This window comes from Oculina patagonica, chromosome 13, assembly GCF_052425735.1.
Source record: "Oculina patagonica isolate OP01 chromosome 13, crgOcupat, whole genome shotgun sequence".
Taxonomy (NCBI): Eukaryota; Metazoa; Cnidaria; class Anthozoa; order Scleractinia; family Oculinidae; genus Oculina; species Oculina patagonica.
The window spans coordinates 25,649,911-25,668,087 of NC_135770.1; the positions used below are offsets into that span (position 1 = coordinate 25,649,911).

The 18,177-nt window shown below is 41.0% G+C and overlaps 1 protein-coding gene across 2 annotated transcripts in view; it reads left to right on the plus strand.

Moving 5' to 3' along the window:
- LOC144636231 (uncharacterized) overlaps positions 1–18,177 on the plus strand; it is a 73,569-nt gene that overhangs the window by 17,906 nt on the left and 37,486 nt on the right. For both annotated transcript variants that reach the window (XM_078495387.1, XM_078495388.1), the window contains exons 2-20: positions 2,165–2,461; positions 3,815–3,978; positions 4,585–4,772; positions 5,334–5,651; positions 6,020–6,148; positions 6,528–6,806; positions 7,596–7,976; positions 8,627–8,767; positions 9,339–9,464; positions 10,968–11,081; positions 11,865–11,984; positions 12,216–12,323; positions 14,319–14,444; positions 14,872–14,994; positions 15,760–15,882; positions 16,208–16,333; positions 16,744–16,869; positions 17,391–17,498; positions 17,882–18,007. In XM_078495387.1, the coding sequence (XP_078351513.1) occupies positions 2,165–2,461; positions 3,815–3,978; positions 4,585–4,772; positions 5,334–5,651; positions 6,020–6,148; positions 6,528–6,806; positions 7,596–7,976; positions 8,627–8,767; positions 9,339–9,464; positions 10,968–11,081; positions 11,865–11,984; positions 12,216–12,323; positions 14,319–14,444; positions 14,872–14,994; positions 15,760–15,882; positions 16,208–16,333; positions 16,744–16,869; positions 17,391–17,498; positions 17,882–18,007 (3,223 nt within the window). The remainder of the gene's footprint in view (positions 1–2,164; positions 2,462–3,814; positions 3,979–4,584; positions 4,773–5,333; positions 5,652–6,019; positions 6,149–6,527; positions 6,807–7,595; positions 7,977–8,626; positions 8,768–9,338; positions 9,465–10,967; positions 11,082–11,864; positions 11,985–12,215; positions 12,324–14,318; positions 14,445–14,871; positions 14,995–15,759; positions 15,883–16,207; positions 16,334–16,743; positions 16,870–17,390; positions 17,499–17,881; positions 18,008–18,177) is intronic.

The following is an 18,177-nucleotide window of genomic DNA, read 5'->3' on the forward strand; positions in this document are numbered from 1 at the left end:
GCAACCAATGACCAGTTGATACGCAACTACATTAACTTCATCTTTATTTAATAATTCACTGCGATTCGATTGCATTCCAACAAACCGGCGTTTATACAAATAAATGTTGATGTTTAAATTCCACGCTGGCGCATAATTGACAGTGCTTGGAGGTTATCGCTAAAACGCAACTTTTTATCTCTAAAAAACGCGGGAGGCCTTTCCTGATTGAAACGTTTTTGCTCAGACAGTGAAGTGGCCTTTTCTGTGCCGGTGGGTGGCCTGATTTGGCGGCAAAGTGGGAGCTTTCAATCCAATCACAAGCCGATTTGTTTGAATTTGTCCTCAGTGTAAAAACATTAAGTGATTATTGACACTTGGCCATGGCAGAAGCGGTTTGGGGTTTTAAAAAACCGAAGTTGGTTCAATGCGGTCCTTGCAGGAATGGGATCTCACAATCAACGCGGACAGATCTCTTTAAGATTTGTCGTCGACGCTAAAAATAAAAGGCGATTATATCGGCGGTTTGTATAAAGAGCGGTTTAGCTGTCAAAAGAAAGTTTCGTTGCAAATGTTTTTCTCTTGCGGAAATGAAGTCTTAAAACAAACGCGGTCAGATTTGTTTGATTTTGCTCTCGAGATAAAAGGACTGAGACCGCAAGTAGATTATTTAAACTTTTAAAAAGCGTTTTAAGGTGAAAACCCATTTGCGGTAAAAACATTTGTTGTTTTATCTTCGCAAAGTATGCAAGGGATTTTTAACCGGTCACGTAGGGCATAGTGGTTTATTTCGTATATTTTTATTAACACTTGACCCTGAAATATTTTCCCTCCAAAAAATTCATGTGTCATAGCTTTCTTTTGCTTTTAAAAAAGTCCCAGTTACTTCGAGCCAGCTTCAAAGCTGCTTAGCTTGTCTGCTCCGCAGTTAGCTTTCCTTCCGTCTTGACTGAGAGGACCGGGTGCGAAAACAGACTACCTCGGAAAACGTGTGGTTAATCCGGATAGCTAAGCTGAAATTTTGCATTCTTATGTTCAGCTTAACCAATCGAATGCAGTCAACAGCTTGTTTTGTAAACGTCTAACTAAACAATAAGGTTTTGTTTCAATAATATTTGTTGCCAAACATCCCCTCTGCCTCCTCCCGCTGACCGGGGTACATAAAGTTAGGGGCTCAGGTTTATATTGCATGTGTCATTACGATCCATTTCCGCTCGTTCTAACCCGTTCTATCGTATTCATGCGTTTGAGCGTTTTCTGCGTTCATGGGAGTCTCAAAAAGAAGAAAATATGATGCAAAAAATCCGTCAGCAAAATAACGACGCCAGACCTCAACGATGCCAGACCTTAACTCGGCTTAGAGGTTGGACTTGCCTGAAGTTTAATAAAGTTCGCAGATCTTCGTAACAATGTTCTGCGCTTTCGGATCCCCAACTGAGAGAAAAGGGAATTGAGATCGGAGTGGTTCGGGTAGAAAGACGCCGGGGCGGACTAAAATTGACATTTTTGTGATATGAAATGAAACTTCTAAGCAATTTTCACTTTCGTAAAATAATTAGTCGACAAAAGAAGTGACAGTAAATTATTTATGGCGGGGGACTGTGCATAAAAGAAGTGACCGTAAATTATTTATGGCGGGGGACTGTGCATGGAGGTCGTACGTTTAAAGATTCTGGTTCCACGGCAGGCGAAAAGGAAACATGAACAGCTGACTACGGGTTTTTTCTTTCTTTTTTGAACGCGCAAAAAAGAATCGTGAGGGAACTGGACGAGAGCGCGAAAGCGGAAGTTCTCCTCGATTGCGCTCGCTTTTTTTCGCGTTCTTTCTTTGCTACGAAAATTTGCGCGGCAGTAAACCGACCGTAAAGAAATACTATCCCATCCGTTCAAAACGTGAGAAATACACATGTAACGTGACGTCCTGAGTTTGTCACGTGACCGTCAAACAGTTTGCGGATCTTTATCTCTATTACAGCTGTAGTTCGGTTTCTCCTTATTTATAATCTGGGAACGTAAAAGTTAATTGCAGACTAAATACTGATTTATTTGTACTACTCGCACCTTCTTTTAGAGAGAAATTACTGCAAAGCTACTCGATTTTATTCTATTTCACCTTTTCAACTTTATTTGTAAAAGCTAAAGACCGTTGACACATGAATGAAAGTGTACTTACTTTCTTCTCTAGGTACATGCCGACGGAATTATCACACTCGGGAAGCAAACTTTCTCCCAAGCCGCACTAAGACACAGGAAATTTCCATTTCCACCCTATGTACCATCCATAGCTGTGTTCTACGCACCAATTGAAGTGAAAACCTCCGGTGAAATATTTTACAGAGAAACCAGAAACGAGACCATTGTAAAGAGAGCAACGGACCATGTTCGAGCTAGTTTTGCCAGGGAGAAAGATTTTGTGGCCACGAGTGTCTTCATCGCTACGTGGAACAATGTGGCTCATGCAGATGGCAAGTTTCTCAACAAGGTAAGATTACACAAAACAAGTCCCAAGAGCGGTTTTCTAATCTCTGTGGGATAACCAAACCTAGGTAATTTTTGGAGTCAGTCTCCATTGCAGAAAAGAGTGCATATAAAGTACGGCATACCGTAAAAGAAATATCCCACGAGTGACTTTTTTTGATTTTACACGAGCCTGTAGGCGAGTGTGTATACAAGAAAAATCAAGTCACGACTATTTTATCTCTAGAACAGGCTTTCCAAAGATTTGACTATGAACACGTCGAGTTCAAGAGCATAATTTGGTTCTTCATTCGTTCTTCATTTTCTCTGCGCTGAATGCGAAAAATGGCGCGCGTTGCCGGCTTGGCTTGCGGCGGGAAAACTGGTGGGCCGTGATGAATGTCGGGAAACTATCGTGGAATGCCACAGAATTTGCAACGGCTTTCTAGGTTCCTCATTGGCTGTATTCTTTAAGGCTAAGGATAAATATATTAATGAAAGACAAACACTGCAATTCCAATTTCTGGAATCCTGGATTTCTCGAATCTCCCGATAACTCAAACCAAAAGTCATTTCCCTTGGATTTGCTTCACTCAGTCGAACATTGCAATTATCCCCGATTTATTAAACTCGATCCCGATTTCGCGAACCAATTTTCGTTTTCCCTTGAAGTTTTGCGAAATAAGGTTTTCAACCGTATTTAGGGGGGGAGGGGGGGGGGGGGGGGGGGGGGGGGGGCGGGGGGGGGGGGGGGGAGCGGGGGGGGGGGGGGGGGGACGTATTTAATATTAGATAGACTAACAAGACCATGAAGTTACATGTAAAAAGAAAGAAAAAGTAGAAAGTTGTGCTGATCAAGGGTAGAAATAGTCGCCACGTGAGACATCAGAACATAGGTGTGTACCTTATCGTTCAGGGTGCGTTGTACGATTCAGAGCTTGGAAAACGCGAGGCTAAAGCATTTACAGTCATCTCTCTCTATAACGGACACCTTGGGACCACAATATGGTGTCCACAATAAACAAAGTCCGTAATAGCGGGAGTTATTTTCAGTAATTCTTGTTCTCACCAGGACTTCAGCTCCTGTCCGAAATAACAGGGTGTCCGTAATAGCGAGGTGTCCACAGCGCGGGAGTTGACTGTATTTGCTTTGAAAAAGGAAACTGTTAAGATCAAGTTATTCAGTTTCTGATGACCCATAAACTACTTGGTCTCGGAAATCCTTGTCGTTGTTGTTTGTTTGTTTGTTTGTTTCTTTACTGTGTTAAAATTAAACTTCTGCGAAGGAACAGTGCCTCATCAACTCTTAATAAGGACGTTCTATAGTTGATTCTTTTATTCAGTCTGTGCCCTAACAAAGTATTTTCGAATTTTTCAGACAAACACTTTCCAAGTTGTCCTTATAACAGATGAAAAGAATACATTCAGTTTGTTCAATTACAAAGACGAGGGGCTACAGTGGATCAAGGGCTACCATGTGCGCTACCAGGGTGCAAGATTTTTTGACGCACAAGCTGGTTTTAGCGCTGGGGACCAAGTGAGGTAAAGTAATAACAGAGTCAAAACACAGCTTGAAATGTAAGTCGGTTTTCGGATATCTTTCCCATAAGAATGACATGTGAACGATAAAAGCGAGAATTATCATTGGTGGATCCCTGAAAATGAGAATTTTAGGGTCGTCTCGAAAATCCGAAGAGGTAGTTAGGAGGGGTCGTAAATGGAATTGCGGTATGCCGGATTGGTAAAAAAGGGTCTGTGTCACGGCTGAGTTAAGTTTATTTTATTACGGTTTGCAAAATACAATGTACTCGCTATGGAGCTTTCAAAATGTCAGCGACAAACCATATGTGACAAAACAAAAACCATAGCTGCATTACAAGCAAATATATCTCCCGGGCATTATAGCTAAAAGTTACAAACAAACGTGAAACTTCAAAAACTGTTCATCCTTACAGTTTGTCAAAAACCCATATCGCAATCTGTTCAAGTATGCTTTGTCCATCTTTCCTTCTTTTGTATTTGCTGTGTTATTGAAATGTTCCTTCACTGCTCTAAGTGCTTATTTGTATATTTCACTTGGCTAAAATCCGTAACAAAGTTCCTTCAACAAAACATTACCTAACAATGCATTCTTTCTGCTTTTGTTAGGTCGTACCTGTTACCCGGTTCAGGAACCAAAGATGTGAAATTGCTGACGGAGAGATCCAATGTGCAATATTCGGGACAATGGATGTTTAAGATCGGTTGGCCAAAGATGAGAGCTTTAAACGTCGAGGCCGCAGACAGTTATTTTCAAAAGGATTCTGACTTACCTCCCTATTTTATAGTGGAACAATGTGAGTATCAAGTAATAATAAAAGGGGCTCATTTATTAAAGGGGCGAGGTCATGCAATTTCAGGTAGTTTTAGCATTGACTCACTGGTCATACAATCAGAGTAACGGTTAAAAGCTTTAGACGAACTCAAAAGAAACACAGAAAAGCCACAAAGGGGCATAGACGGACAAAATTGGAGAACATTAAAACGGTTTCTAAAGGGTAAACTAAAAAAAAACGTAGAGCCGACTTTTTATTAGTTCATCTCATTTTATCGATGCTAGCTTGGAAATTTTCCTTGTTAGCTATGTGTCGTGATTTTGCCAATGAAAGACTGCTGCTCTGCCAATTTGAAGTTAAGAGCTCATAATTGACGGAAATAAACCGAATTACCCCGACAGGTACAGTGTCCTTGTTCTTTTAGCCATTTGTGCAAGAGTACGCTGTTTTGGTATGCAACGCAACTACACTGGCTTTGTGCGCTGTAACTCTCGAATTCCTGATATCGGTCAAAGTCCAACACCCATCCATAAGAAAGTTCTTCAGCTGATAGAATCTTTGACTCATTTTTTTTTTTTTTAGATTTCGAGGGCTGTTATAAAGTTCACGCCTATCTGTCCTCCAACGAGAGTAAAATATGGCGGGATGTGAGCATTCGGTCGTGCATGATCCTCTGTCACCAGAGAAACCACAAGTACGCCGCCCTACACAACGGCAACGAATGCGCCTGCCTGGGTGACCCGGAGGTTTCGAGGCTAGAGAAACTGCCATCTCAAGCATGTGACATTCCGTGTGTCGTAAATGACGATGAGCGATGTGGTGGGAAGACCGCTGCGTCGATATTTTTAGCTGTTGCTAGATCCATCTTATCCGCTGATGAGAGAGCCGCGGGACAGAACGGTAAGAATACTGGTGATTATGTCACAGGCACCAGGGAAAATATATCAAACCAGAGGAGAAGCACTTCTTTACTCAATGCATTTCGTTCAGATAGACATTTGTATATTATCAGATCTCGAATGACGTCCTGCTGACAGTGGGTTTCATCTACGGACACAGAATAGTTTCATTTTATCTAGGGTTTCAACCAAAAACGTGAAAGTTTGTGCAGCATAATTAACAGTATCGCATGGAAATACAGCTCAATAACTTTCATTTGAATGGTCACACACAAGGTTTTCATCCTCAAGCTTGCAAGTTAGACCACAGTAACTCCCGTAATAATCTTACATCTTAGCAGCTACTGATGCCATGTTTCTGTTACTTAGATGTTGATGAGTGCGACAGCAGTGTCGCCCGTTGCCATTCAAACGCGTTATGTAAGAATACTGCGCCAGGTTACTGCTGCGAATGCAAAGATGGTTTCTATGGTAACGGAATCGACTGCGCTAAGGAAGGTAAGATAGTTTTAGCTCTATACCTGGTAGTTATTTACAGCCACTATGCCAGTTATGTTGTAGCCACCGAATAGTTCTTATAAGCCCGGAACGGATTGCAATTTTAAAATCCGAAGCTGGTATTTTTTTTAAGTAATAGAGAACAAAAAGACACTAAAAAAGCCTAATACTGTAAACCAACCTTAACAGTGGAACTCCGATACTAACTCCTTTATAACGAAGTCTTCGGTATGACGAATGATATTCTTCAGTCTTACCTAAGTTACTAACAGTAAAAGGGATGTCAACACAACCGCGGTATAACGAACCCCCGTAATAACAAACACATTTCACACACTGCACGTCCATACTAACTTTACGTGTTTTTTACCTCGTTTAGGAGAAATCATTCGTTTCCACGGCCCGTTTTCCGGCATCGTTAACAATGTAAACATCCGTGACCTTCTTCTGGATATCATCGCCATCACAAAAGATGGTCGTGTTTACGTGGTGATGAGGAGACCACCGTCTGCTTTGGCACACTCTCTGAAGATTTTCACTCCGTTCGCTGATGTTGTGGGTTGGATGCACGGTGTAAGGAAAGCCAAGGGTGTCCCCAGCGGGTTTAGCGTTATAGGAACGAGGTTAACAAGAAATGTGGTGGTTTCGTTTGACTCAGGTAACTTTGTTTTTGAGGGTATTTTAGCTAGTTGTTTTACGTAGCCCAAAAACATGTCAAGGGAAAGTTTCGATAACCTGTTCTCTAACTGAATAGTTAATCAAGGAAATCATAACGATGACGGCTGTTTGTATAGCTAATCTTAGTTACATAGCATACACTTTTACAATTATATTTCTCCATTTATAATGATAATCAATTGATAATGATAATCAATTTATATAGCGCATTTTTCATATGTAATGTTCAAATGCGCTGTACACATACTGTAATTTACTACACAAAAGCCAGACCACAACACCGGGAACTTCGTGTCCTACTCTTTGCGAATAGTGTGTGGGTTCTTTAACGTCCCCTGTTATAAGACTGAAGATACAGGAGACGGGACCTACGGTTTATCGTCCTTTTCCGAGAAGACTAGAATGTCTTACCAATTGCAGATGTAATTACAAAGGCAGCACATTCTCCTCAGTTATTTTAAGACCCTGAGTGTTGGTCCGGTCTGGGGTTCGAAACCACGACCTCCCGCACACCAGTTTAACCAGTCTAACCAGTTTACATAAGTTTAGCTTCGATTGAGAAGAATACTCGAGATATGACATTTCCTAGCACCCCCGAATTTCGTCAAAAATAATTCGGCGCGTGTCCTATTTTTTAAATCTTCTAAGAGGTCTTTTCTGTGTTTTCAAATGTAATGAAACACTGGACAAGCCGGAGACTTGCACAGACGAACGGAATTACATTACAACTGTTTTTAACGACACCTTATTTTTACTTGTTATCTAAAAGGCGAGGAAATACGAATGAAGCAGAAGTTCAAGGGTAAAGATGCAAGCGGTCGTTTCATCTCCATGGAAACTGAGATCAACGGTACAATGCCCGACATCAGCCCTAATTCAGCCGTCAGCATGGATCCTTTTAAGGAGGTGTATCGGCGCGAAGATCGTGGGACAGTAGAGTCGGAAGGGACAGTTACATTCCGGGTTGATGGTGAAGCTAACGGATTCTCGGTCCTGCAGACTATTGAGTATGATGAGCTGAGAGGATGCGATGACAGTTTCTACAGCTTTGATGTGGAATCAAAGGTGCTGCTAGCCAAATATGACACCAACCAGAACTATTCTTCAGTGGCCATCCGGTCTCATATTGTCAACGCCTCCACACCAGACAGTACGTATGATTTAGTTGGCTTTTTGATCTACAGCCCCACAAGATTTGCTTAAACGTAGTACCCGCTTATAGTTTAGACTGTCAATAGCTTCTCTATTTTTCAACGCAAAGAAAGCAAGAGAATCGGCGAGGGAAGCAAGCGTGGGCGCGAAGCGCAAGGAAGGGAAATATCGCTCCTCCCCCCTTCCCCTCACCCTCTTGCGCCTCCCGTTTTGCGCTGGCGTCCAGTTTTCTCGCCGTTCTTTCCCCGCGCTTATCGATCGAAAAAATACGAAGGCGAAGAAAAATAAGAAGAAAAATACGAAGGCCTGTGAACAGTAAACTTATAGTTTTAGTACATAGATTATGTTCTTTTTGTCAACATTCAGAAACAAATGACAAAACTAAGTTGGAAAATAGTTACATTTCGGTAAGAACCATACTATCAACAGACTAAAATATGTATACAAGGTGAGGTCTTGATAACAATGTGTTGATAACAAGGCGAAACAAAAAGTATAGTCATGAGAATAGGCGTTTGTTAGAATTTGCTTCAAAATCCTTACCCTTATGCCTGATTATTTTAAGCAATTACCCCCACCCTTACCCCTCGGACCTACAATATTCCGTTACGTGCGTTAAGTGTTAGTTTATTTTTTACCTTTTTTCAGCTCAAGGTCAACAAGGCAATGGCATCCCTTGTGGACCCCAGAAAGTCACTTGTCACACAAAGGCAAGCTGTGTAAATGATAAAGGATTAGAAGAATGTCGCTGTAACGAGGGTTACCAAGGAGACGGTACCAAGTGCGAAGGTTTGTACTTTGCGTCGGCGTTTAGCGATTATCCCATGTGGCAAAGAACAGAAAGAATAAAGAAGAATTCTAAATGTCTCTTACAGTGACGGAAAACAACAACAACAACTCGAGATTACTATATAAACTCTCGTTTTTCTCATGTAAATAAAATTAAAGGGCGTATGTTCTGGGCCGGATTGTTTGAGACCCAGAGTGTAGGCAGGGCCGTAACCAGGCCCCAGTTGTTCGAAAGGTGGATAACGCTATCCGTTGGATAAATCGCTATCCAGTGAATAAGTGTTAGCAAAACATACTTCGCTATCCACTGGATAGCGATTTATCCAGAGGATAGCGTTATCCACCTATCGAACAACCGGGACCAGTCCTTTAGCTTAGACGAGGCAAAATCTTGCTAGGAGGTTCTGGGAGCATGCCGTCCAGAAAATTTGGAAATCTAGAAGCTCTGAAACTCTTTCAAACAACAAAGCCCTGGATTTTTGGCAGGCCTTTCACGCCGTTACATATCCCAAAAAAAACACGAAAAGGGTTTTTCATGACCTTCCTCCAAGCTAGTTTTGTTCCTTTGTAGATGTGGATGAATGCGACTTGGATGTGGCAGGCTGCAGCTCTTTTGCTGACTGCATAAACACTGCGGGCTCATACTCTTGCAAATGTCTCAGCGGTTTCACTGGTGATGGTTTCACTTGTAAAAGAGGTATGCTATGGCTGAGCTCCCACTAGGACCATGTGTTGTGGTCCGCCTTTTTCGAAAGATAGGAAGCTTAAGGATTTGATTAAGGATTTGATTACAGTCAACTCTCTCTAAGACGGACACCGTCGGGACCGGCCCCAACTGTCCGTCTTATAAAGGTGTCTGCCTTATAGAGAGTCGAGGTAACGTGACACCAGAAATTTTGAGACGATAAAGCTAAACGGCTATGCACAACGAATACACGTCTGTTTTAGTCGCTTACGTTAGCAAAACCTATCAAGTGGAACAATAATAATATCAGAGATTCGACTTGTTTGCTAATAACAAACGGTGATACTGTAAGTAGAAAACTAAATCTACAAGTTTAAGCAGAGAAGTAATGCGTTTTAGCAGATTGTTTTTGGTAAATTTGGTATTCTAAAGGCGCTGACCTGCTATGCTTTATGTCGATAACAAGTTTTGAAGTATTATTCACGAAAAAATAACTTTTAGTGCCTGTCCGTTGGCGGTTTCAAAGTGTCCGTTGTCCGTCTTAGAGAGGTGTTCGTCTTACAGAGAGTTTTCTTACAGTAAAATGACTGCAAAACGGCAGGGACCATAACCAGGTGTCCGTCTTATGGAGGTGTCCGTCTTATAGAGGTGTCCGTTAAGAAAGAGTTGACTGTATATGTATGAACGACATTTTCAAGTCCAAAGACGGACGGTTAACAAAACGTTTTGAACACATTGGCTACTGAAATGTTCAACGCTGGAAAGTTCAATCTAAAAACTAAACGTTTCGGCAGTGCTGCCTTCATCGGTAGTAAAAAGCGAAAATGTCGTTGCTCACGTATCTCGACTCCTTATAAAAACTAAACGTATAAAAGACGATATTTGCAAAGTCAAATTCTAATCAGGATTAGCCAAAAGCGGGAGCAGTGTTAGTGAGAAATACTCCTAGTCAATAGGAGAACCTTAATCGAATATTTATAAATATTGTGCACTGGACGACGGTTCGGGTTCGTTCGCTGGCCCATTCTCGTCCCCATAGCCCTTTCGTTTCTCTTAGCCGGCTGGGCCTTGGCACGAGGAAACAAAGGGCTCTGGGAACATTCTAGGACTTCCGGTCTTCATGTATGCAGTCATGACGTTTCAAAATAATGTATGAGAGGGTCGTTACTTTTTCGACTTCCGTTTAGGAATTCTTTGTTCCAAACAGCCAATCAAAAAAATTCGAATTAATTCAAAAATCCTATGTCCCCAGAGCCCTCCGTTTTCTCTTGCCAAGCCGGCTAAGAGAAACGAAAGGGCTAGGGGGCGAGAATGTCGCTGGCCGGGGTCACTGCATTTTCTTTTTAAGCAAGGCACTTCACTCTCACAGTGCCTCTCTCCACCCAGGCGACTTTGGTGTATTAAGTGAATTTAGTGCCTACGATGGACTGGCATCCCATGCAAGGGGAGTATCCGGCGGTATGAGCCACTTTGCAAGATGAAGACTTTTTTTTATTTAATCTCTCTTGATAATAGCCGAACTGCAGTGTCCTAACAAGTGTGGCCCAGACGCGAAGTGCGTTCAACAAGTAACTGGCTGGCGGTGTGTATGTAACCCGGGATTCAAAGGCAATGGAATTACGTGTGAAGGTGAGTTTTGTATAGTACGGTACGTTTTATACGCTTTCTGTGAAGCTGCTAGGGGTAACGAAAACTTTTTTGGCTTGTTTATCCATTGTTTTGTAACCCGATAATTAGGTATCAAATAGTTTATATATGAGAACTGTATAATAATAATAATAATAAAAAGGTACTTAAAAACGCATTTTACAGCCTGACGGAGTCTCAATGCTTTTTACAATTAACAAATATAATCAAATATAAACGCTGTTAAAAAGAAAGGTTTTAAGTCTCGATTTAAAAGAGTCAACTGTGGAGCACTGTTTGACTACAATGGGCAACTGAAGTCATTCCATAGGTTTGGTGCAATCACTGAGAACGATCTGTCACCATAGGTAACCGTTTTAGTCTTAGGAAAAGAACTGTATGTGGCATTAATGAAAAATTTCAGAGAAGAGATTCACATACATGAGGCCAAATACAGTGTAAACAAACCGAAATCAAATAATTTCTGTAATTCCTGGTCAGGAAGAGATTGCATATGGACACATCAAATCTGAGGAATGGGGAATTTTTTGGGTGCCGTGCAGTATCAGTTCCGTTTCCCATATACTTACCTATTGTAGTATTTAGGCTGATTTTGTCCTGCTTATGGAGAAAAACATTTCGAAATAACGCGACACAGCGGTAAGGCTAATCTTGCGCTATGAAGCTAAATTTCACGACAATCAGCGGAAAAAAATCTTTACCCATTTATTTTACTACTTTGATCTTTTATTTTTAACCATTATACATGCATGTATCTCATTCCAGCGGATGGTTCGTGTGCGGGAGTTCAGTGCAGTGCGAATGCCCAATGCCTTTATGCCTCCGACAACTCGAGGAAATGCGTGTGTAACTCGGGATATCAAGGCGATGGGGAGAATTGCTCTCGTAAGTAGCCATATGTAAGGTCCAAGTCCTTCACTCACATTTATCATTGTTTCTATATATAGTGCGTTTAAATTCTTTTTAAGTAAAACAAAACAATGCTAGCGATAACTACGAAGCAAAATGAAATTAGAATTTACGTCTCCTTTTGAGCAGTGTTACTCGAATGCATGCGTTTACTTTTACAAAACAATTTCTGGTTGTTTAAATTAAAATGTGCTTTGTTTTCCTTAGCCCGTGATAAATGTGAAGGGGTAACCTGCGGTCCCAATGCTACTTGCGATGCCTCAGGGAACTGTGCCTGTGATCAGGGTTTCCAAGGTGACGGACAGCAGTGTGATGGTAAGATTCATTTTGATAAACAAGTAATTTCACTGAAAATAGCACGCAAACTGCGGTGATAAACATTACGAACGGGCGCATTGTTAAAAAAAATAGACCTTTTCAGTACTTGACGTTTCGTATGCTTCTTTGTATGTAATGTTTATCACCGCAGTTTGCGGGTTATTTTTAGTTAAACTACGTTGGCCAAAGAAATAAAAGTAGTTTTAAGTTTGTTTCGTTCCATATAGCAGCAGGGATTAGCAGAGTTTTCGTGAATGTCCATGTTTGGCGGTATTTAAATGAGGCTTACCGTAAGTTTGAAAGGCGCTCGAAACACGAGTTCTGGTTGTCCTCAGCTATCGGTTTATGGCAGATGGCCGGCAAGCCGGACAGTGTGCGAGGATCGCGATAGAGCGCGCGCGACCAACGCGCGTTACGTGAAACGAGGGACAGGAAAGAGGTACAATGGACTCGCCTCATGTTTTTGCAACTGCCTGTCCTCAGACCTGTCCTACAGGCTAAACTGCGAAGGGTATCAGTGCTTTCGAAAAACTGGAACATGCTGGGTCTCCTGCCCATTAAGAAAAAAAAAGCATTTTGTATTGATTCATTTTTTTGTTCAAAGAACTCCCATCTTTCAGTTTCGTTTACAGTAAGCTGTACTTTAACTAATCTTAAGTGATATGCAAGGTGCTTCAAATAGATTGCCTTATCTTGTATGATAAAGGCAATCTGGCGTTATGTCAAATTGAATTGTACGTAAATTGCGCTAAGTCTGGTTTTTCTCACGAAATCGCTGTTCAGATCAAGTGGTTCAAATTTGTATACCTTATCAGTTATAAGCAAAACAACTCGGCGTATCGTATGAGAGAACAAACGTTCTGGTTCGTTTGCTTGCTTTCTTTATTTTTGTTGTAGTTTTTACTCAGCCTATTCAACGCTACTGATATTAATTACAGCTGTCCTCTCGTTCGTGCGTAAGAGTATAAAACTAGATTCCCTGCGTTCAAACACTGCCATAATCCCAACCTGGATAATGTCATTATGACTACTAGCTTCTCCGGCCTGTCACGAAACCGATAAACTCCCGCTGCAAGTATTGTGTTTTATACCGCAATAGTTCCTTGGGCTCGTTATAGACTGTCAACTTTCCGGGTTATATGCGGTGTAAAACGCACCAGTGACGTCACAGATTCGTTACTCAATTGGTCTCTGTAGAAACATGGGTCTCAGGGTCTTCATTGACTCACAAACTCGAGGACTCAAGGGGCCAAGGGACTTGAGGTCTTAGGGCTCCTGGGTTTAGGGGGTCTCCCGGTCTCCTGGTCTCTGGGACTCTGGGTCTTCCTGGCCACTCTGATCTGCAAAAGCAGAAAATTGAGATGTATTACTGCTGCAAGACTTTTCAAAAAGTGTATTTTCAAAATCTATCAGAAGTAAAGGCCTTTCGTATCTACGATCAACATCTGTTTTCTTCTTAAAATATTACTACAACGTAAAGGATGCGGGTCAGGAGAATACATCGGCTAATCACACGTATACAAGGTTGGGTCTTGCGTAGCCTCTCATCTGTAGAGTTAGGGACAGACAGGATTCTCCTCAATTTTGGGACTTTATCCCTTGAAGCGCACAATGCTGGCCAATTCCTAACACCTACAAACAGTTCGAATTGTGCAATTAATTTCCGTGTCGTTTTTTGTTATTTTACACAAAGGATTTGGCTTCCCTTATCTAGAAACCTTAAAATCATAATACGATTTTTTTCAAATTACGATTCAAAGCGTAACAGCACGTTATGACTGTTGTCTTGTTACGTAACGAATTCTCTTTGCTTGAACTACAACAAATGCACCTGAGGGGACTGGAGAGTTTGTATGTTGATATCAGGGAGTGTATTTTTTTTTTCGGCTTCGGGGAGACGCTACGCACAGAAACGATATAATACTACAGATAAAAAAAATCCCAGTGTAAAATATCCAATATAATATAACCAATATTGAATTGTTGTCTTAGATGTGAACGAATGTAAAGAAAGCCAGCATAAGTGTCACAGTGACGCTGACTGCACGAACACCGTGGGCTCTTATAAATGCCAGTGTAAAGAAGGTTACCTTGGAGATGGGATCATGTGTGAAAAGGGTAAGTAATGGAAATGGATTATTAGATTATTAGGATGATATTAGGATTATTATTAGATTATAAGGTAGATTTTAGTTGGGTTGCAAAAGTAGTAGTCAGTTATGAGTTGGGTTATGGATACCATCTCCGCTGCGTGACGGAGGGAGATGGTTTTGAAAATTAAAGACCATGCCATGTTTGGGCGCTTCATGAACGAGACCTTACAGAAATTAAGCCAACCAAGACATAACGTATCTTACTATATCGATACTCCGTCATTCAGTCAGGCGACAAAAAATGGAGCAAAACGTTCCATCGGGATATTGTCTTGATTTTGATGAAACACCAAACTCTAACGTTGCATTCGTTTTGCGAGTTTCCGGAATAAGTGGGAAGAATTTATTTTCCAAGCTCTTTAATGAAAGGATTATTCAATTTTCTGTTTCAGAGGCGTCAGGCTTGTTGTGCAATGGTCGAAAGTGTCATTCCCAAGCTCAGTGCTTTGGCACTCAGGACAACCAGAAATGTATCTGTAACAGCGGTTACCAAGGAGATGGAGTCACGTGTACTGGTAAGTATCTGTGAATAACTTGGGAGAGTTTGGAACAAACATCCATTCGAATACCTTGTTGTGTATTTCGTTTGCTTCAGGTATAGTATAAGGTTCATTTTCTCACAAGGAGAAACGCAAGCTTGCGAGGGGATCGTTTGTTGACTGAAAAAATGTAGATGTCCTAGGTTTCGACGTAACGATAAAAAGCTGTCAAAAAACATAAAAATAATAAAATATAACACAAAAAAACGAGGAACGGGCGTAGATAGAAAACATTGGAGAACATTAAAACGGATTACACTTTCGTAAACTTGAAAAAGCCGGACCGACTTTTTCAAGTTCATCTTACTTTGTATGAAAATTGTAATTTATAATGCGCGAAAATAATTGTTATATTCCTCATGTGGCCGTGATTGAGCCAATAAAAGACTGTTGCTCTACGAATATTAAGTTAAGAGCTGATCTGATTAACAAAAGTAAACGGAATTGTCTCAAATACCGTGATCTTGCCCTGTAAAAAAAACGAGCAAACATAGTAAATACAGCAGTAACTTGTTTAGAATCCCGACTGGTTAAGCCTGGTTCTCATATGATCGTCCTGATCGTCTCTGTCGCTTCTGTCGCTTCAAAACGTTTGCTTGCTCCAATCACCTCAGACTTTGCAAACGACAGAAGTGACAGAGACGATCGGGGCGATCATATGAGAACCAGCCTTTAGAACGCAGCTTACTGAGCTTCTAAATCTGTTTAATAAAGTAATACCTTTCATTATGTTTATTCTAGATACTAATGAATGCTTGGGGGAAAACGCATGCGATACGTTCGCTGACTGCACCAACAATGAAGGTTCCTACACGTGTAAATGTAAAGATGGTTACACTGGAAATGGAGAGACGTGTACAAAAGGTAATACTTTATTACGTCAAGCTCAGTGAACACGGTTTTCTCCTGACGGTGATCTAATCTGGGGGGTAGCCCGTTAGAATTTCACGATGTAGGGTTCAAAGATTTCATTTGAACTGCGGGTGGTCCAATTTCGTTTATAAGGCTAGATCCAGAAGTTTTTGCTCAGTTTCTAGCAATGTCATTTTCATAAAATTATATTTGACCACGGTGTTCATGTTAACTTTCACAATGTGAAGAGAGTGTTCAAGCGGCACAAGTGGTTCTAAAGACAGTAAAATCTCAACGTTTCCATGTGTTGATTGTATACCTATTTATTGTGTAATAGATCCCAGTGATGGCTGTGGCGGTGAGAAGTGTCACATGTACGCCTCGTGTCAAGTAGAACCTGATACGGGCAAAAAAGAGTGCAAGTGTCAACTCGGCTTCACTGGCAATGGGGTGGACTGCAAAGGTTTCGCTGTTCAATTCTTTTTTTTTTCTTTTTATATGATTTTATCGACCATAAATCGCTTGCTGTGTTAACATTTTGAGTCCGTTTCATTTGTTTTATTTTGTTTCGTTAGTTTTTTTTAAACTTAGAATAAATTGTGCTATTGTTGAGTTTGTTAGGCCTCAATTTGTTCGTTTGTCTGTGTCTTTGTAAACAAGTTTGCTGATTCCTTCATCCGTCTATTTTCTTTGCAACTATTATTTTACATTTTGAACCGTTGTACTTCTTCTACTTCTAACTTGTATACACTTTTAACATACGATTCACAGTGTATGTTTTTAAGTTTCCGACTTTCATTTCTGTTATTGGTTGCAGCCTTCTGTTTTTGTTAATGTTGTCTTTAATTTTTTTCTACCATTCTCTTGTTGCAGACTTAAATGAGTGCCTTGAAAGTGACAGCATTTGTTCAGACAATAAAACTAAATGTCAGAACACATTTGGAAGTTATGAGTGTCTATGCAAGAAGGGGTTCATGGAAGTTAACCGCAAGTGTGTTTGTAAGTTCAATTGATCCAAAGTTTAATTTTTTTTTATTGATTTCCACCACCGTCATTTTTTTCTCTGTACATTTCGTGGTTGGACGTTCTAACGGCAAAAGGCATACGTCAGAATGCTGCTTTTTTCTAGTTATTGAGTAAATCCAATAGAATAATAGAATATAATTTATTTATTCACACCAAACACCAAACCACTCACTTTGACGTACAAGCGGCAAACGGCACATGGTAATTTTTTTTTTTGCCGTTCGCGGGAAAAACAAACGTGAAACTTAATCTCTCTATGTACAAAGCTAGTTGAAACCTTTTTTTCTGTATTGTTGTTGATAACTTATTTTTTGTTTCAAAATGGGGTTTATTTTTGTTACGCGCCATAAATTTGTGGTCACACACGGGTATTCATTAAGTCCAAGACGAAACTTCCAAACCAGCTATTGGCGGTTTCAATGCTAGTTACGCCATGTGCCCTGTTAGTTGCTCTCTTTGCCCCGTTAGTTACTAACTGTGTCCGTTTTCTCCAGCCGAGGACTCTTGCATGGGTGTTGACTGTCACCCGAATGCTGCTTGTGATCCCATCCGTGGATGTTTATGCAAGACTGGTTACCAAGGCAATGGAGTTAGTTGTGAGGGTAAGTATTCCATTCAATAGGCGTTGCGATTTCGATCTCGTTCAGGTTGAAGAGGATTAAAAATTTAGAAAGAGTAAAGTCTGCGTCAGGCCAAGTGGCCCATACCGTCAGAGCTTATCACGGTTTTCGTAACGTGTGAATAGCAGTACTTCTGCTCCCCATGGATCAAATGCTAGTTTATCGCAGATTTCCCCTCCAGCATAAGATTCGATTATACCCATTTATACATCTGGGTGGAGAGAGGCATTGTGACAGCAAAGTGTCTTGATCAAGAACACAGCGCAGTGACCCTGGCAAGAGCTCGAACTCCGACCACTTGGTCCGTAGTCCAGCGCGCTAATCGTTAGCTATTCATTACTGAATATATTTTTTCTTATGTTTAGATGAAAATGAATGTAATGTTGCTCGAAGTCCGTGTGACCTGAACGCAAACTGCATCAACTCAGATGGCTCATTTCAGTGTGAGTGCAAACCTGGATTTTCAGGAGATGGATTCCGCTGCGAAAGAGGTAGGTTTGGAAATGTATGGAGCACAACACTTGCTGTACTTAGCGGCGTACTTAAAGAAAGTGAACTTTCTGCAATCAGCCAATCGCCATATTTCTGTACCATAAACAGTGGTATAGGGTCACAGTTATGGCTTCTGTCGTATGGTAGCTTGTCAGTTTCACCGCATGCA